Source organism: Dendrobates tinctorius, unplaced genomic scaffold (genome assembly GCF_039654945.1).
Source record: "Dendrobates tinctorius isolate UK_male_01 unplaced genomic scaffold, ASM3965494v1 ptg000129l, whole genome shotgun sequence".
Classification (NCBI taxonomy): Eukaryota; Metazoa; Chordata; class Amphibia; order Anura; family Dendrobatidae; genus Dendrobates; species Dendrobates tinctorius.
In genome coordinates, this window is record NW_027361797.1 from 34,676,490 (window position 1) to 34,697,500 (window position 21,011).

The following is a 21,011-nucleotide window of genomic DNA, read 5'->3' on the forward strand; positions in this document are numbered from 1 at the left end:
TATTGATTTTGAATGTTTTATTGTCAGTCCTTAAAATGGAGTTAAAGTGTGACACCACTGTTCTCAGCAGCGATCTGGGAGTGAGAGATACTTTCAGGCGTCTTCCCCATGCTGGTCTCTTTCCATTCAGCACTTTTTCCATCCATGTCAACATTTTCACTGCACCCAGACCTCTTGTAGGATCTGCTGGAAAAATGCTTGGATTACCTATTGTTTCCCATTAGACATGCAACTCGAAACGAGCATTAAAAATTGCTTTGTTTGAGTAACGAGCATCCGAGCATTTTAGTGCTCGCTCATCCCTAGTAATGACACATCAGTCTTACCAGATCACACTGTGAAAAACAGTTCTGAGCTTCTCTGTGGGTGTTTTTTATTCCCATCTATGACACTACCTTCCTATGATTGGACAATTTCCTACAGGGCAAAAATAAACACCCTCAGAGTAGAATCTCAGCTAATGCCCCCTTGAGTGAAGGGGAAGTTTCCATATAAAGATTAAAAGCTCTTTGAAACAGGGATGAGAAAAATATGAAAAATGTGTCCTCTTTTAAATGGTAAGTGGCCTTACATACATGTCCAATAGTGTACTACATGACTGAGAATTTTTCACTGGTAATAATTCTTCTTTTAATTAGATTTCACTGGATTCCCTTCACAGCATACAGATATCTGCCCATTTCAATTTCCCATCCCTAGAGGAAGATTTGATCGATATTTTTCTTGTTTTATTTTTACGTGCGCATAATATCAGTTTAATATTACTTCTTGTACATGGAGACAGAGGTCATCAGGGTCCATATTTCTGTTCCCATCGCTAAGCATTGATGATAATCCATTCAAGCTTTTACACTAATTACCAGTTATCTGGAATATCTAATGCTTTACTCCTCCAATTCCAACCACAAAATAAGGAATTTTTAGTACAAAAACAGAATATAAAATCTCCACTGACTTTGTATAATTACAAGGTACTGAAAGCATATTTTTACACGACTGCTGGCCACCCCAAACCCCTCTACAGCTTCTATCTCATTCCCTTGAGGGCTTCTTCTTGAAATAACTTTCCTGCAAATCATTTTGTTAAAACATTCTACAGCAGATGGAGATAGGGACTTTATAATCCAGAGTTTAGAACTTCTTGATGAAGGATCATTCATGCCAATCACAGAGTGATTGACAACCTACCAAAAAAGGCAAATAGAAGCTGTCTGTTACACAATGTACAGTATAGTTGCATCATTTGACTCATTTGCTGAAGCGCCTCATAAAACACCAGCGTCACAGCTGCTGCAAAACCTTAAGAACAGTGATGCGTTCAACATATTCAATCAACAATTGGCATGATGCTCCTAGTTCCGGAGCAGATGGGATGTGTATTATAAGGCATGAACGTGTGCTACATACTAGCCAAGAAGAAGCCATGATTGTGCCAGGACAATCCCAGGTTCCAAATGACAGAAATGGGTGGGATCTGTGCTTGTCCGGTCCAAAACTGGGTGTTTTATGGGCGTTCGAGGCAGTACCGTAGCTACGGGTGCAGAGAAGAGCGACCAAGGTTACTAAGGAACTAGGGGGTCTGCAATACCAAGACAGATTATTACACTTGGGGTTATTTAGTTTGGAAAATCGAAGGCTTAGGGGTGATCTTATTACAATGTATAAATATATGCGGGGACAATACCAAGACCTATCTAATGATCTTTTTACTCTTAGACCTGTGACGGGGACAAGGGGGCATCCTCTACGTCTGGAGGAAAGAAGGTTTAAGCATAATAACAGACGCGGATTCTTTACTGTAAGAGCAGTGAGAGTATGGAACTCTCTGCCATATGATGTTGTAATGAGTGATTCACTACTAAAATTTAAGAAGGGACTTGATGCTTTTATTGAAAAGTATAATATTACTGGGTATATACACTAGTTTCCTTACTATTGCGTTGATCCAGGGAGCTAGTCTGATTGCCTTATGTGGAGTCGGGAAGGAATTTTTTCCCCAATGTGAAGCTTACTGTTTGCCACATGGGTTTTTTTTTGCCTTCCTCTGGATCAACATGTTAGGGAAGGTTAGGATAGGATATGGGTTGAACTAGATGGACTTAAAGTCTTCCTTCAACTTAATAACTATATTACTATGTCACTATGTTACCAGGGGGCAGAGGGTGCGGTCGCCCTGGGCCCCTTGTTCTGAGGGGGCCCACCCAGAGCTACTGTCACTGGGTTTGCCACCTGAGATGTAATCAGGGTTACTGGTTATGGGCCCACTCAGATTTTTTGCCCCCCCCGAGCTGAACCTCTAGCTATGCCTCTAGTTTGAAGGATTTGGCAGGGGATGTTCCTGGGCAGTCTCGGGGGTGGGGATCAAATGCCCCAAATATTAGGTATTCAAATATTAGTACGTATGTTGCTGTGTCATAGGCAGAAGTAGACAATCGGAATCCCCTGTGAAGAAATAGGAATGATAAAATTTCTATCTCCATACTATGGTTCTTTAGTCAATCTCTCGTCTCATGGATAAAAATCCATCAGTAATTCTGAGCCAAGGCAACATGCTGCCCTTTTTAAGTGTGGTAGGGTTCATCCTTTGCCATTAGGGCCCCTGTGCGGCACCTATGGTTTGTTACCCTCTGTGCCATGTAGTATTAATGTGCAACTAAACTTCTCAAAGTTTTTTTCATATATATTGCAGATTAGTGGGAGTCCAGGAACTAAGACCACCGTGGATCATTTAAAAGACCTGCATAAGCCGGAGCCCAACAGTGTACAAGCTCAGTTGAAATCTTACACCACTGTGCGTGCCCTCATGCAGGAGCTCTATACTTCTGCTCACAGAAGTGAGCGCTTCTAAATAGTCCTTTGCTGGAGCGCTCCTTCCCTTTCCATAGATTTTTAAAAGCACCAACTGCCATCTCCGTATTCCTAAAATATGTACAATATGTATTAGTTATGATAACGTCTATGGAAAGGGGAGGGCACTTTAAATCATAGAATGGTAGAATTGGAAGCGACCTCCAAGGTCATCGTGTCCAACTCCCTACTCAAAGCAGGGTTCACTAGACCATCCCAGACAGATGTTTGTCCAGCCCCTGTTTGAAGACTTCCATTGAAGGAGAACTCACCACCTCTTGTGGCAGCCTGTTCCACTCATTGATCACGCTCACTGTCAAAAAGTTTTTTCTAATATCTAATCTGTATCTTCTCCCTTTCAGTTTCATCCCATTGCTTCTCGTGTTTCCATGTGCAAATGAGAATAAGGATGATCCTTCTACAATGTGACAGATATTTGTCGACAAATATTTGTATATTTTGTAAATGATTTTTAGCAATTCTTTGTCATTGTAAAAAAAAAAACATTTTAAAAATAGAAACTTATTTCTTATTTTTCTGTACGTTTTCCCCTAAAAAAAGGAATAAAAAAATGACATCAAATTTAAGCCTCGTGTATCCCCCATAAAAACAGGCAAAGGTTAATTGAATTTCTCAATAAGAAACGTTTTTAGAGATATTAAAAGCTCTTATGCGATAAAACCCTAAAATATGACTGATCGGGAAAAGGGGAAAATGACACCCCCTTGGTAAGGACCATAAAAATTACAATAAACCTGAGCGATCAGTGGGGGTGTCAGGACCTAGACCTGCACAGGTCTGCGGGAAATTTTAAAGGGTTATTCATTATATATATTTATTTTATAATTGGGTTGCTGCTGTATGAAATATCAAACTCAGATATGCTCACCAATGCTGCTTCTCTGTCGCTTTGCCAGTTTTTGGTGACCGGCTGCAGCGGTAACGTCACCAATGCAGCACAACAGACAGCTGTAGCCAGTCACTGGGCTCTGCAGCTCATGCCGTCTATATCGGTAGAGCTCAGTGATTGGCTGCAGAGGTGACATGCGCTGTAATGGTGATTACACCGCTGCAGCCTGTCACCAAAGACCGGAAAAGCAGCGCTGGAGCAAGGGAAGCTGAGTATAGATGCGTTTGTTATTAAAAAAAAATTGTGGACAATGACTTTTAAGGTCCATACAACATACAAAAAAAGTTTTTAAGTTCAGTTCTACTTTAACAATATTAGAAGTCTCCATAGAGACCTGTGCCTTGTATTTGATAATGTTACGTTGGTCTTATAATTAGGGATTAAACGATTTTCTCTTATTTATAACAGCAAGAAACCCTGTAGAATTTTATAGAATTACTAAAGGATCATAATTGTACAGAAACGGTTGGTTACAGAGGAACTTTAATTGTACATTAGTTGCCCTGGATACTGCACTGGTCAGCGATGTACCAAGAGTCCTCGTCTCGGGCACAACTGCTTCCTCATTACTGCATGGCCATGGCCGGAACATATGCTACAGAGGAAAACACAATCCATCCAGAACATGATGTACAAGATCATTAGTAGAGAATGAGTCACGCTGGTGCCATTCCAATAGGATCTTCTATTACTTTCCCAGAAAACTCTTGAGCTCTTACTTTATAGGATGAACAAGTACATTTTGACATGAATCTTACTTTATAGAATGAACAAGTACATTTTGACATGATCTTCAATGACACTAATAGAAACTTAAGTGATACCTCTAAGAATATTTCCCTACGTAGTATAGCAAAATCCAACATGTACTCTACATGTTCCCAGTACAGAGAAATCTAGCTAATGCATATGAAAGACTATCAGGATACTTCTAAGAGGACCTGTCACGAGGTCAAAAGTAGGTGGTTTTTATTCTTATTTTATATCCGCTGCTCTCCTGAGTATTCTGTTTTTCGATATTTATTTTTTAATCAGCCATTTTATGTTTAATCTGCCATATTGTTATTGAAATATGGGTTTTTAATATAACTCTATGCACACAGAAAGGATTTTTTTTCCAGCACCAAAGGAAAGTAGTTAAATTAGCCTTTAATCACATAGGATAAAAAAAATTTGCACATATTAAAAAACCCCATAATGCTTATGCATTTCAGGTGGGAAAAAGTCTTAATCATAACCCTTTTTTAATATGTTCACATTCTGGCATTTTTTTTATCCTATATGATTAAAGGCTAAATTTTATCTACTGTACTTTTTTTCTTTGGTTCTGGAGAACATCAACTTTTGGACCATTGAGACATATTTGACCTGGAAGACGACCAGTGCATACTCTGTGAACCATACCCATACCACAGACTGTCTACCCTGGAAGTTTCCTGGGATACTTGTCTTAAGGGCTCTTTCACACGTCCTGATATTTCTAGTACTGGAAAAACCAGTACCAGAGACATCCGTGTCCGTGTGTTTAATACATGTGGCAACCATGTGCTGCCAGTGTGCCACATCAATATCACATGTACTGGCGCTTGGGAATCAGCGGTAGTGTTTGCGCTGTTCCCCGGTGTCCAGTGCTGAGACAGCTTACATCACTATCTCCTGCCTGCGTTGCTGTCAGTGCAAGCAGGAGATAATGTTTAGAGTTGTATTCAACTGATAACAGCGAGAGCAGGTGATGGCTGATGAGAGTATTCATCAGTCGCCGCCTGTACTATAATTGAATAAATAATAGTAAAAAATGCAGTGGGGTTCCCCTGTATTTTTGATAACCAGCCAGGCAAATCTGGCAGCTGCAGACTGTAATCCACAGCTCTCAGTTTTAGCAAGGCTGGTTATCAAGAATAGAGGGGTCCCCATGTCATAGTTTTCAATTATTTAAATAAATTTCTCATGGTGAACCGTGGTGAACTCACTGACTTTTTCTCACGGTGCTGAGCTCACCGCAGTTCAGCCCGGTTGGGAACACAGCCTCAGTGACATGCGGTAACTACAATGATGTCACTGCTGGTCACTGCTGTCCAGCAGCTCATTCCTCAGTAGTGGTTCTGAACCTGGATGGTCGCATCTTGGCATCGTCCAGGTTGAAAATTGTTTATCCCCAAGACATGGATTATGGTGTGGGAGAGAATGAGTGACAGGTGAGAGATATTGCTGTTTTTTATTTTTGTTTTATTACAGGAGATGAGGGCTTCAATCAAATTGGAATTATACTCACCTAACTGTGTTTTTTTATTTCAAATAAAAGACTTTAATCTAGCTGTGTGTTTATTTACAATACAATTATAGTATTAGTAATGGATAGGAGTCTTATAGACGCCTCTTCATAACTAAGCCGTGGGCTTAATGTCACTAGACAATACAAAGGTGACATCAACCCCACAAACATGAACCCTACTTACCACTGCGACATTGCAAGTGGGAAGAGCCGGGCAAAGTGCACTAACAGATGCACCTTTTTTGGGCGGCTGCAGGCAGCTATTTTTAGGCTGAGGGGGGGCAATATCCATGACCCCTTATCAGCCCCAGCATACCAGCTCCCAGCTGTCTGCTTTAGCTTGGCTGCTTGTTTTCTACTGCACAAATATTGTTAGATAAAATGCTAATTACAAGTGTCCTGCTGCTGGAACTATCAGCAATCTGCGAACGAACATGAAGCAAGTATTCAATTCCTCTGCCACCCCATTACATGGAAAATGTGGCATTACACAGAATCCAGTGACTGTTTTTGTCATGTGCTCAGGCATAACAGTGGCTCTTTGCAACCTTTCTTTGCTCATGATTGGTTACAGGTCCCTATAAAGAGGGTTGTCTTACAAAATAGCATTGTTGAAACTCACTACAGTATGTGAAGGGCAGTGTATTTGCAATATACTTCCAGAGTAACTAGAGTGGGTGCAGGGGTTAAAGTCACAACTGGGCACTGGTGACAAGGGGGCTCAAAAGGTCCCTTTGGCCCATGTGAGAAAACCAACTGCAGTCCCATGAATTTGGGGCCCTGTTGGACATTTCGTATTGGGATCCACAAACTTCAAGTTACACTACTTCTATATACACCACTTCTATATACAGTACGTATATGCATATATATATGCACTGAATATATATAAATGTAGACAGCAATTTCAAATATTGTGTTAACTTGAAAAAACTTTTCATTTTCATCTGTAATAGTGCCCCATGCTGTTCGTCTTGTGGCTTTGATCCACCTTCGGTAATGGAACAACATGCTCAGTTAGTTCCCTGCTCTGTCCTTGCTCCTGCTACCTAGCGATTAGTTAAGAGCCCGACAGTATGTGATAAGGAGAGGTGCAGTGGAACCTTTGCAGTATATGTAAGGAGTGTGGACAAGAGCAAGCGATAATAGAGTAGAGCTGGTGCAAATCAATTCATGGGATCCGGTCCAGTGTCCATGCCAGTAATCTGTGACCTCTGAATGGGAGTCCTGTGAACAGACTTTTGTCTTCCAGCATCCATGGCTCTTCTGTTGATTAGCTGGCCTGGCGCAACGTCATAAGTGCATCATGCCACAACGATGACATCGCTTCAGACCGGCTAATCAAAAGACGAGCCATGGATGTAGTTAGCTAAGGGGCAGTTCTTATGGCTCACACCCCACAGCCACAGATATCTGACATGGCCACTGGACCAGGTCCTGGTAACCGATTTGCACTAATTCTAAAAGAGAGATATAGATTGATATATAACTAGACTGATAGATAAATCCGAAGTTTTCTAAGTATATATTTGGTATTATATTCAATTTTTGCATATATCTTAGTGCACACAGTGGCTGCTGCACTCTTCGGTGCGTATATATATATAATGCAGTAACACCACACCAGTTAGGGGGTGTTGAGCTGTTTTTCTTTCTTTGCAGCACACATTTGGAGATGATAACCACCTTCTTAGGCCGGGATCACACTACCGTGTGTGATGCGAGAGACTCGCATCAGTCTCTTGCATCGACACCCGGCTCTGCCGCCGGCACTCAGGACCAGAGCTGTGGCTGCATAGAAATACATGTAACTCCGGTCCTGAATGCCGGCGGCAGTGCCGGGTGTTGATGCAAGTGACTCATGCGAGTTTCTAGCATTACACACGGTAGTGTGATCCCGGCCATAGTTGGCAGAGCGCTCCTCCCATCAATCACAGTCTCATTTTAATTAGCATTGGACCCTGCCCTTTAAATTTGTAGGCTTTTCACCCAAGAGAGGTCAGATAAAAAGAAGGAGTCAGATGAAAAAGTTAAGGATTCAATTTAATATTTGCATATATCTTAACACCCACACAGCGCGCTGCTGCATGCTTTTGTTTATATATTATGCAGGCATAGCAGCTTACACTTATTCACGTTAATGTCATTTTGTTTTGAGTTTCTGGTCAGTTTTTGTTTCTTTATAGATAGATAGATAGATAGATAGATAGATGATAGATAGATAGATAGATAGATAGATAGATAGATAGATAGAGGTAAAAATTGCACTTCAGAGTGTTTTTTTTGCATCGATAAAGTAATGATATGCATAACATCTGGATAAGGATTCTGAGAAATCAAAATATTGTTATTATTTTGTTAAAATCATGCTATTACTGGATCATAAATAAAAATATAAGGCTTACCCGAAAGACTTGAAAGTAGAATGTAAAAATTATTGCTTTTTATATTGTCTGCAACAAGTACAACATAGAAGATCGCAGTCCTTCTATGCACAAGACATGGGGTGCCAAGGACTAATCAAAAGTTTTTTTTTAATGATAAATTATTTAAAAAATGTAAAACTTGTAGCTAGTTCCAGTATTAACCCATCATACAAAACTCATACTTCCCAGAAAGTAAGTACTCATCCGACAGATCTGGAATTATTAACAATTTAGGCCTGTTTCACACATCCGTTTGTCTCCACCAGTCAAAATCTGGATGGATCCGTTTTTTTACGGATCCGCCAAAATTTTGGCGTCCGCTGACATGACAGGACGGACAATGAAACGTTTTTTAGGCTGGCCGGATCCGCATTTGTCACTGCGCATGCCTGGAAGCATTGCCTTTGCCGGAAATTTAACCCTAAATCCCGTTATCTCTCTCTCTATCTCTTTCCTCCCTGGGCACGGGTTCCTTTAAATTTCTGCCTTCCCCGGATCCGTCAAAGCAACAGTCCGGTAGCACACGTTGCTTTCAAAACAGTTGCGGATCCGTGTCCCGCCATTTTCGCGGATTGCAGCTGATGTAAAAAACGTATGTGTGAAACAGGCCTTAGTAAAAGCCATTTGGTCTTTTCATCATTTTTAGTCAATACAAATATGATGTTTACTTTACCTGAGAGCTTGGTATTAAAGCTTTCCACCAATGTCCTCCTTTCACAAGGTCAACCTCATTCAGCGACATGGAGACTTTCCCAATAACACAATGTCGTGAAAACTTGTCAAAATCCACCACCGTCAAGAGCAATGTTCTTCTTTGGGCTTCTAAAAATTGGATGTCAAAGGTATATCTCTCCTCAAATACTGGATTCTGAGTCTTACGTTTGACTCCAGTTTGCTTAGAGTTCTTCTGGTCTGGCAGTAGACACATCTTGACGTATGGGTTTGAATGAGCCATGTCTTGTCTAGAACCATCGTAAGATATGGGTGGCGGTAGGTCTCTGGCTTCAATTACTCTGACAATCAGATAGTTGTGAAGTAGATCATACTGAGTACTAAAATGCAGCATACCTAGTTGATACTTGGTTAGTATTTCATCATCGGTTAATGAGTCTACATCGTCATTACTGGAATCGACAGGATACAGATGAGGTTCAAATTTCCTAAAATAGTCCTCAGGGGTGTATATTTTTCTCAGGACGGTTGGTTGGACAATTTCTCTTTTTGCTCCTAACGCACCAAACTCAATTGGTTTAATGTCAATTAATGGAGAACTTGGTCTTCTGGATTCTAAACCTAGGAGATGACAATATGTGATAATTTTCATGAATGACGATACAGATACAGTCCACACGAATGTAACAAAACAAAAATAATACGCCCCTGCTAGATATTGTATATACCTGTAATAGAAGGCCATACAATGACAAAGTAAAACAGCGCCAAGAAATCAATGGTGCTTTAAAAATAATATGTTAATACTATTTCCCACGACTTACATTAATCAACTATCCATCAGACAGGTATTAAATTTCTGATAGTTGGAGGTCCCAGTACTAGGACCTATCACTAGGACTCCAAGCACTGACAAAGAACGGGGGGATTGGGACCCCATTCTAGTAATCGTGATAGACTCAATAGTCAAACCCTGGGCATGAAAACATTTATAACCTATCCTTTAAGAGACATTTAATACAGTCATGTTTTATCAATTCTTTTGCTTCCATTTCGTAAAAATTAACAGTATAGGTAATTGAGGTCCTTACATACTCCCTTTAATGGGAATCTGTTGGCACCATCCAGCATCACACCGCCCTTCCCAAGCCTGTGCCTCGCCAGATGTATTTCACATAAACTTCTACTTGACTTATCGCTCACTGGCTGTGTTATCAAGCCACTGAGCTGTCAATCAAGCGGAAGAAGGTGGGGCCAAGGGTGGGGAATAGAGTTCGGGATGCGTCAGTAAAAGTAAGGAGGACATTATCTTCTAGAGAGCAACATGATCATATAAAAAGTTTGAGACCATGCTGACAGTTTCCTTTTAAAAGGCATGCAACATGGATACCGAACTGTGGAATAAGGTTTGAAATGAAAAAAAAGCGTAATATGTAGATGATGAAGCCATGGAATAAAAGACAACTTTATGGAGCTCGAGTAGTTGGGAGTTACTCAGTTCTGGCCCTGGCCTTCCGAAATATGCCATGTCCGATCAATATACTCAGTTGGCGGATGACCTCATACCCCATGCACATTAAATTGTTGGCCGAACCCATCGATATCGGCTGGTGTGACCAACAGGCACTTCCAGTAGAGGAGAGTATCTAGAAGAAAGCTGCTAAGTTTTTGAAATTTCAAACACTTTGCTGTGTATTGATTTATGGATCATCTCCCATCTTGGACATTTTTTTTTGTCAGCCCAAATTATATGGAAAGTTCATTAATTGATGTTAAACACGGACCATGGGTTACAGTTCCCTTCACTAGAAAGACACTCGTCTCCATACACAGGTGTGACCACCCTGAAAGACCCCCTTCATACAGATTCCCACCACATACAGATTTCCGATGTGACTTCTACAAATGGTATCTAGAGATTGGCTTGGATCACAAGGTGACGAAACCTCTCCAGACTCTGAAATTAGAAGAATCTCTGAGTGCTAATGTTACAGATCTATAGTTTTAGTGCCGGTGGAACATTCGATGAGAAGAAATGTTGCATATGATATGTGGGTTTAGAAATCTTACTTGAAATACGTCTTGTAAGACTATATGTAGATCTGGATGTATCTGAAGACGATCGTCTTCTGTCGGGTGATGTCTCCTGCGGGGTAGGAGGAGGCTCACTTGTTGCGTTGTCTGAATCCCCCTCCTTGTCTTCACTCCGATTATTTATCCTGGTAAATTTATGGCACAACATAAACAATAGAAACATTGCCTTCATGAGATAACAATATAATCAGTTTTTTGTGAAGTGTTCCCTCACCTCCTTTCCTACCCAACAATTTCGAGAATGGTTTCTTGCAAACCACAGTACATATATGACAAAAAATAAGCAGCAAGTACAGAGGATAAGCCCATGATCAACATCTGGAGCTGTCAATGAATAGAGATTGCCATTTATCCAATTAGATGCTGTAATTTTTTGGTGCTGATTCCTAATGTAGCTAGGGAATCAAGAATGTCCCAGGTCTTCCATCTTGGCACCCCTATTAGGTTCTGCAAGACGTAGGACTCATAGGTGTAACACCGATCGGCAATATGAGTCATAGTGTATCTCAAAATATATAGATATTATATTTTGGGTAAATATACCACATCAATACCATAATTTAGTATATATATATATATATATATATATATATATATATAGTATAGTATTACATACAAGATATGGCTAAAACAGTATGATCCTAATAGAAAGAACCGGCAGTCACAACTGTAGAACAGGGCAACACAGTATGCTTGATAATATATGTAAAATGCAATGCTCACACTAATTATTACAAATAAACAGGGAGAAACCATAGACTCCCTAAATACATGGGATCCAGGTTAATCCACCTGCAAAGGTTACATAAATAACAGAGGTGAGATGTTGCTATATCTTCTATTCCAAACCAAGCATAAAAAAAACGTGCAAACTAACCATGTGTGAAAGGTTAATTACCCATAATAATTAGAGCTCCTGTCCACGGCGTGACCGCAGACCCGACGCGCGTTTCGCGAGTATAACACTCGCTTCCTCAAGGGAGACCCTTTACTGTAATTTACTGTATTATTGTAATAAATTATACATTTAAGTAATCTTGTGTTCAAATCCCTTAGAAGAACTAAAAAAAAAAAATATTTTTCAAGCTATATAAATATAAAAAAAGGACAAAAAAAACCCTTTTCCTAATATAGGGACGTGAAAAAATAATAACAAACGCACATAATTTGTATTGTCGTGTCCAAAACAACCTAAACTATAAAGTTATCATGTTTAAAAAGAAAAACAAAAAATAACAAGTGTCGGCAAAATTGCTATTTTTGTTTTTGTTCTTTCTGCTGCCTCGAAATAAATTCCAGCTTATCCTTTAGAAAACAACGCCTCACACAGATCAATGGAAAGAACAATGATAAAAAAAACAAAAGAAAGTACTGAATCTCAAAATATGGTGACTCAAAAATAAATTCTATTTTTAACAAAATGTTGTTTTTTTTTTTTGGGGGGGGGGGGGGCTAACGTAATATGTGTTTTTTCCCCTTTGATTCTCACCAAAACACTAATCAAATTGTTTTAGCACATTGTATGTTATTTTTCATTCGTAGTCCATTCCAAAGAAAAAAATTTAATGCCGCTTCTTAAAGAAACAAAAGAAACACAAACAGCATAACAGATGACCCAGCAGCATGAAGTCTCACGTTACTAACATCCATGGTGGCGTTTGGGCAGGGAAGGGCCCTAGGATCTCCACTTCATCTTCACTTGACTGGCAGCAGCTGCATTCGTAGCACTTCTGACAGCAGTTTCGGCACGTCCATCGGCACAGCAGCAGATCTGAAATTTTAGATAGGAACCCCTGCGCCAAAAGAAAGCAACAAGCAGCAATGTGTAACCTGGAGAACTCCACTGCCACTGGCAACCATGTGTGGTGTGATCCACGGAGGAATGCCGGCAGTGATCGACAGCCAAAGATAGTCATCATTCCGCAGCATTGTGCTTTCCTACTTTCTATCTGTCCTCAATTATTTACCCAAACGAGGAATATAAAATAATACAATCTAATGTCAATTATCACTGATCGTAAAGCAATTAAAATGTCCATAGAATGATCATATTATGGGTGTAAGTATAGGGGTTCAACGGCTGTAACAAAAAGACCCTGGAGACAGGTATCTATCCAATCTATGTACCATCTATCATTGTACCGATATATTTATTATTTATCATCATGTCTATCTATTAATCTATCTATCTTTATCAATCATCATCATTGCAGCTATATATCTATCTATCTATCTTTCCATCACTGTATCTATATATTTAATATTGATGTATTTATCATCATGTTTATCTATCTATCTCATATCTATCATATCTATTATCTATCTATTATATATCCATTATTTATCTATATTATCTATCTATCTCCTATCTCTCTATCTATCTATCTATCTATCTATCCTTCTATCATATATATTATATGTCTATTATCTATCTATGTATTATCTATCAATTATCTATCTATCTATCTATCTATGTATTATCTATCAATTATCTATCTATCTGTCTATCGTCTATCTTTTATCTATCTATCTATTATCTGTCTATCTATTATCTATCATCTCTATCTATTATCTATATATCAATCAATTATCTATCATCTAGCTATCTCTATCTATTATCTATCTATCTATCTATCTATCTATCTATCTATCTATCGCTCTATCTATTATCTATCTATCTATCTATCTATCTCTCTATCTATTATCTATCTGTCTATCTATTATCTATCTATCTATTATCTATTTACTGTCTGTGAATAGTTGTGACGCTGTTTTGCTCATCCTGTATGATCCCTTTACATCATGCATTAATATAGACTCTGTGTTGTCAGAAACAATGGAATCTAAGCCTGGAATCCAAAAAACAGATTTCTCCTATCCTTCTTGTGTATTGTATGCTCTGGTTACTTGCACTGATTTCATATGTATAATTGCTATATAGTAGAAAACACCAGACATCCTTTCCTTAGAAACAGAATAATTAGAATAAAAGCTTGTTGACCAGAGAAAGCCAGCGCCCCCTCTGTGTAATGGCTGTTTCTGGTACTGCACTTTAGCCCCATTCACTATATTTGGGCTAAGCTATAACACCAGATACAACTCATGAAGAAAGGTGCCATTGTTTTTGGTCCTTAAAGTGAATCTGTCACTAGGTTTTTGCTACCCCATCTTAGAGTAGCATCATATAGGGGAAGAAACCTTGACTCCAGCGATATATCACTTACTGGGCCGCCTGCTGTCGTTTTGATAAAATCACTATTTTATCTCCTGCAGATCTAGCAGTTCTCTGAATGCTGAGCTCTATATAACCCCGCCCACACCACTGATTGGCAGCTTTCTGTGTACACTGTGCATAGGTAGAAGGCTGCCAATCAGTGGTGGAGGTGGGGTTACCCAGAGCAGGAAGACTACATGGCACATGACAACTAGTCCTCTAGTGATAATCTACAGCAAGCAACCCAGTAATTGACACATTGCTGGAATCAAGGTCTCTGCCTGTACATTATGCTGCTCTCAGTTTAAGAGATAAAAACCTGGTGACTGATTCTCTTTAAGTTACCTTTAGATTCTGATGCAAATCATGCAATACTGAAATCAAATAGTCAATGAAACTGGGAGCAATAAGGCATTGCGCACATGGAAGAGACAATGAAGAACTAGAGGGGTACAGTAGAGCCCCTAAAAGTCTACATTGACAAATTTAGGGACTTTTTTTTAGCAAAATGAAGGCATTTTTTGACTAACATTAAAAAGAATTTTTTCGTTAGAAAGCTTCTACAGCCTCTATGTATCACAGTACATGGCTAAATGAGTTAACTTTCAAATCCATCAGTCAGCTTGTACTGACCCAGAGTTAATAACTCTTATCTTTCTTATCCTCAAAGATGATTTATGGCTGCCTTCAACAGATCAACCTTTCAAAGGGGAAAACATGTTGTACTTTTATTTTTTCACTGACCGATCAGGCCGCCGTACCCAATGATAAAACATAATCAGAGAACTTCAAATCCACTCACCTCATTTATTGGCTCCAACTGTCCTTTTTGATATCCGCAATTCAGTAAATAGGAAAGCATTAAAAGAAAGAACAAAACCAATTTAGTGTTTGGATTTTTTTTTAACAATGTCAGAACCAATTTAGTGTTTTGCTCTTTTTTTTTTTTTTATATAAATAATGTTGTCAGACCCAATTTTGTATACACCAGATATCAGATTGAGACGCTTCGCTTCCACAAATGCCATATTTGGAATTAAAAATAAAAGTATTAAAAACAGCAAAAGTTGTTCATTTAGGTAAAAAAAAATACATAGTCGACCGGGAGGAGGGAGATGCAGCTTCAGTTTCTCTCTTTCTCCTCTGGAAGGGCAAGATAAAGTGGGAGACCAGGAATAGCCTGCCCACTCTGCGGCCACAATGAAAAAATATATACAGTTTCATTAGGCAGCAGAGGAAAAAAAAAAGACCCAAAACACAGGGTAGACAAGCCATTACTAAAAATTCAAATGGAGTTAACAAGGATTAGGATTAGAACTCGTAAAATAATTTAAAAAAAAACAAACTATTACTTGACTAATCAGTCCTCATCCACCAGCATCGATGATGTCCATTGGTCATGTGACTGCTGTGTCCAATTAATGATCTCAGCAGTGATATTTGCATATATGACACATGACCACTGAGGCCAATGATTGGCTGCAGAAGTCACGTGGCCAGTGGACATAATGTTATTGGTGCAAGACTGCTGGAGATCGACCGGAGTTGTTGTGTAGGAGCAAAGGCGGATTGATCAGGAAAGTATTGATTCTTTTATTGGCTCACAACAATTCCTGCCAACTTTCTGAAAATCCTGGACATCACCATATAGAGTCTATACAAACAGTTATATGTCAAATGAAATCTGTCACCAGGTTTTATCTACTCCATTCGAAAGCAGCATGATGTAGGGGCGGAGATCCTGATTCCAAGACTTGAGGGCAGTATGATATAGGGGCAGAGACCCTGATTCCAGCGATGTGTCACTTACTGGTCTCCTTGCTGCAGTTTGATAAAATCAGTGTCTTCCCTGCTGCAGATCTATCAGTTCTCTGAATGCTGAGCTCTGTATAACTCCACGCCACTGATTGGCAGCTTTCTGTGTACACTGTGCATAGGCAGAAAGCTGCCAATCAGTGATGGGGGCGGGTTTATACAGCGCTAATTAATATGGATGACTATATGGCAGCAGGTTTACTAGTCCCCTAGTGATATCCCCTGATGATAAAACTGTGATTTTATCAAAACTACAGCAGCAAGCGCCCTAGTAAGTGATACATCGCTGAAATCAGGCTCTCTGCCTCTACATTATGCTGCACTCCGATTAGCTGTCAAAGACCTGATGACAGATTCCCTTTAAATGGTAGAAAAAATTCTCCGCAGGCAACCTGCAGCTTGGAAACATAGAAAGCAGTGTTCCTGTGCTTCTCATTAGCAAGAAACTCATTAGGGAACATAATTGTAAATTAGCCAGCCGCATTGATCATTAGACTCTGGTTACTAAAACACTGAGCACATTAGATAACAGGCAAAGTAATGGATGTTATAGTTTAGCGTCGCCATATATGCTCCTTTGTTAACGAAGCAAAAATGACCGGCTAATTGTTTTGCCACAACTTAGCACATAGTGACGTAGATGGTGAATTTTCCTTCACGCTAGCAGGCAGGGACGTATGAAGAGGAAAGGAAGGATTAAAGGGGCTATCTGGGTCTATATTTTTTCACCAAGGGTCTAAAAAAGAACAGGCAGGTGGTTGCTAACTACCTGACTGTTGTACCCGGCGCTGATCTCCGCCAGCACAGAGCGATCTGTCCTGCCGGTGATTCAGCAGCTTCTGCTAACGTCACTTCGATAGAGCAGAAGCTTCCCTTCTGCCCTGTCTGTGGGGCATGACTGCCGACATGCTTATTGACAGCAGGCTCCACACAGCCTAACTGCGGGGAGCAGGCAGTCAGTCAACATGAGGTCTGCTGACACAGAGCAGCCCGGAAGAAGAAGAGCTGCTCTGTTGACGTGAAGCAGCTAATCGCAAGCAGGAGCCGGTGCCGGGTACAACAGGCAGATCATTGTGGCCTCTATTAGAAACTACCCATCTTTTGAAGAATAGAAGGAGGGAAAATGCTGCGGTACAGGTAGCGTGGCATGGCTAATTTTGATCACGCCCCTGAACACACCCCAATCCACGCCCATTTACCATTTCTTACTCCTCTGGCAGGAGGAGATGTCAGAGGGGTGGTGACAGTGAGTGTAATTCAGCAGGGCGTAGACATAAATCTGGGACTGTCCACTGTATCGGGAACAGATAAGTTGACCAATTCACGGGTCACCGGTCCAGCGTCTAGGTCATTGGTACCTGTTGCTGGACAGGAGGTCACAAATCTGTTACATTTCGGCTTTTGATTAGCCAGGACTGGTTTGTTGTCATTTGTGCGTCCTGCTCATCTGTAAGGCCGTGTTCACACATTGCATAGATACTGTGTTTTTTGTATACTGCAGATGTCCACACCAAACTACACCATAACAATCTTCTCTGAATATTGCTGCATTTTTTAGGCCTTTTCCCTCTTATTTGATGCGTTTTTAGTGCAGATGTGAAGCCGCGTTTTCAATGTGTTTTTTATAGTACAGATATTCTTTGATTCTGCACTTAATAAAATAACTGCAGTTTTCTTACATGTATTTTTTTCTAGGCTTCACAAAGAAAAGAGAAAAAAAAAGGCACCAAAGCAGCAAAGTTCGGAGGCGTTTTTAGACCACAGGGGGCGCAGTTTTCATGAAATCACATCCACTTTGCAAGGACAGATAAATACAGTAGAATTTCTGTGCAAAAAAAAAAAAAACAGCAGAAAAAATACATTTACTTTACATGTGAATGTGATCTAATTGTCCAAGCAAAAGTGGATTTGATTTCATGAAATCTCCACTCTCTGTGCATCTAAAGACGTTGCTGAACTCTGCGGTTTTGCTGAATTTTTTTCTTAATATACTTCTGAAAAAAAAAACATTTTTTAGCGCAGAATCAAAGTTTTTCTGTATTATTAAAAAAAGTTAAAAACTCTGCTTTATATCTGCACCAAAAATGCATCAGAAAAGGGGGAAAACCCATAAAAGATACAAAACAAACAATGGTCTCAGCGTTACATAGTTACTGTAATACATTTTTTATGGGTTTAATAGTGAAAAAATGTCAATTACTCCATTTTTTTGCGCTATTTACCTATTCCCGTAAATACTCTGATCACTGTGTTGCGCGGGTCATTTCGATTACAGGGACACCAAATATGTCCATGTTATTTGCCGAGTTGTGATGTTACTTTTTAAAAAGCGTATTAAACATGACATTATTTTATGTGCTTCTCATTATTTATTAGTACCGTATATACTAGCGTATAAGCTGAGATTTTCAGCCCATTTTTTAAGACTGAAAGTCCCCCTCTCGGCTTATATGCGAGTCATATACGCCAGGGGGTCGGCGGGGGAGGGGGAGCAGGGGTGTCAGATCATACTTACCCCCCTGGCGCATCTCTGCAGCCCCCCCCCTTCTCCCACGGTCTCAGGCTCCTTTCTTCAGCGGTCACGTGGTACCGCTCATTAAAGTCATGAATATGTGGGAGTTGTGGTAACAAAATCTGGGGATCAACAGATTGCTGACCACTTCTATAAAATTCCATTATTTTTCCTTTTTTTTTACATTATTTGTCCTTAAAAATTTAAATGCTGAGCAGAGATGAGCAAACCTCTGGATGTTCGGATTCGCCGAACATACAGTAAAAAGTCTGGTTCGGGTTCAAACTTGACCTCAAACTTGACCCAGGACCTTAACCCAATGGGGACCCAAACTTTAGTGCTTTAAAATGGCTGTAAAATGGTCATTATCAGGGCTATGTGGTTACAAAAGGAAGCTAAATTGGGTTAAGAGTAGAACAATTGCACTGCAAGCAAATGTGGATAAGGAAATGATTTAAAACAACACAAAATGAAAAAAAAAAAAAATAATAATAATTTTGAACCAGGAGGCGTAGGTTCAAGTGGAGGAGGTGGATGTGGCCATTTAGGTGGAAGAGGCAGGGGAGGAGGTATCCAACACTGTTTTTGTGGTATTACTTTTGTTTTTGTTAGGGAACTGACTTGAAAGAACATAGAATAAAAAATGAAAAAACAACAACAATCTAAAACCAGGAAGTGGAGGTCCAAGTGGAGGAGGTGTAGGTGGAAGAGAAATAGGAGAAGAAGATAGCCAACACTGGTTTTGTGGGTTTTTTTATGGGGGTACTCTAAAAACAGGCTGTGTAATAATCTGCTGGCCACTTTCTCTCTGTATACAGGCCATATAATACTCTGCACTTTTTGGGTTGAAAACAATGAGAGCTTCAACTAGGGTATGTGGTCGTGTTGCAGCTGGTGGTGGTGTAGCTGCTGCAGGCAGAGAGAGGATGTGGTCGATTGGTATCTGCTACCATGGCTGTGGAGTAGGAGTCGGTAGGAAATGGACCAAATCCGACTCCTAAAATGCAGGATGTGCTGTCAATTTTTTCATGAGAATTTGGGAAAGTTATGAAATGTCCTAAAAATGTCTGTTCTATTCTTGATCTAGGGATCTCAGCTTTTAGCTGAGATGAATCTGTGCTGCACTTACTGTACAAGCTCAGTAGTGAGGCAATGCTGTGAAGCTGGAGTCCGGAGACAGAGAAATTGAGGAGTCGGAGGTTTGGCTTACCGATTCCACAGCCCTACTTGCTATGAGCCCAAATGAAACCCCATCCTCTGGTGCAAGCAGGTGACAGGACGTTCTGCATAAATTCATAGGCACGATTACCGCTGTGTGAATGGTGAAACCAAAACAAGTAGAGATGGCTTTAGATTGGTTATCTGAGATTGACTTCAGTTCCTTTGCTTTGTCTTACACCTGGTCCCCTACAGAAAGATTTTGCACCTGTGACCCATCGGGCATCTGTCTTCCACCTCACCCCATTGCAAATAAGGCAAGCAGTCTGAGCAGTCACTTCTGCATTTTGATGACTCTGCTGGCTGTGGTTTGGTAGGCCAACCACCTGGACCTGGCCAACCACTTGCTATGTTGGTGCATCGGTACGTGGGAAGGGTAGTGCAAACGGTTAGCGGACCACCACACACATCTCTGATGATGAAGCACAGGTGCCAACTGCTGCAGCTTTATGCTGTGTGTAGTCTGGCAAGGAGGGCAGGGGTAAAGACTGGGTGGAACATTATTCAGAGGACGATTATTATTGATATTTTTAGAGCACCATTGATTTTATTGTGCTGTACATGAGGAGAGGTTGCAGACAAAACACAAATAGAAATTGCAATCAACAAACTAATAGTGACAGACAGGTACAGAGGGGAGAGGACCCTAACCTTGTGCCTTACATTCTCCCGGATAATGGGGAAGGAGACAGTAGGTTTGTGGGCTGCAGCATCTCTGGTGTTGGTGAGGTGGCAGCGGGGTCTTTGCAGGTTGTAAGCTGTTCTAAAGACATGGGTTTTCAAGATCCACTTGAAATTTCAGAATATAGGTGATAATCAGATGTGTTGGGCCACAGAATTCTACAGGATAGGGGATACTCGGGAGAATTCTTGCAGGCGATTGGATGAGGAACATTCGAACTTTTGATTGTGGAGGATAGAAGGAGGTCTTGAGAGGGCCAGAGATTGCATGGCGGGAGATTAGTTCAGAGATATATGGGGGTGGGGGTGGCCTAGGCGCAGGTGATGTAAGTCCCCTGAGGTAACCCTCT

At 40.3% G+C, this 21,011-nt stretch overlaps 1 protein-coding gene across 3 annotated transcripts in view; it reads right to left on the reverse strand.

The window, feature by feature from the left end:
• SYT17 (synaptotagmin 17) overlaps positions 1–21,011 on the reverse strand; it is a 161,523-nt gene that overhangs the window by 91,328 nt on the left and 49,184 nt on the right. The window contains exons 2-5 of one of the 3 annotated variants that reach the window (XM_073542947.1): positions 15,238–15,255; positions 12,866–13,014; positions 11,198–11,346; positions 9,129–9,748 (exon numbers count right to left, since the gene is read on the reverse strand). In XM_073542947.1, coding sequence (XP_073399048.1) covers positions 9,129–9,748; positions 11,198–11,346; positions 12,866–13,014; positions 15,238–15,255 — 936 coding nt within the window. Of the gene's footprint in view, positions 1–9,128; positions 9,749–11,197; positions 11,347–12,856; positions 13,015–15,237; positions 15,256–21,011 lie in introns of all 3 variants that reach the window. The other 2 variants (XM_073542946.1, XM_073542948.1) reach the window with 2 other exon arrangements.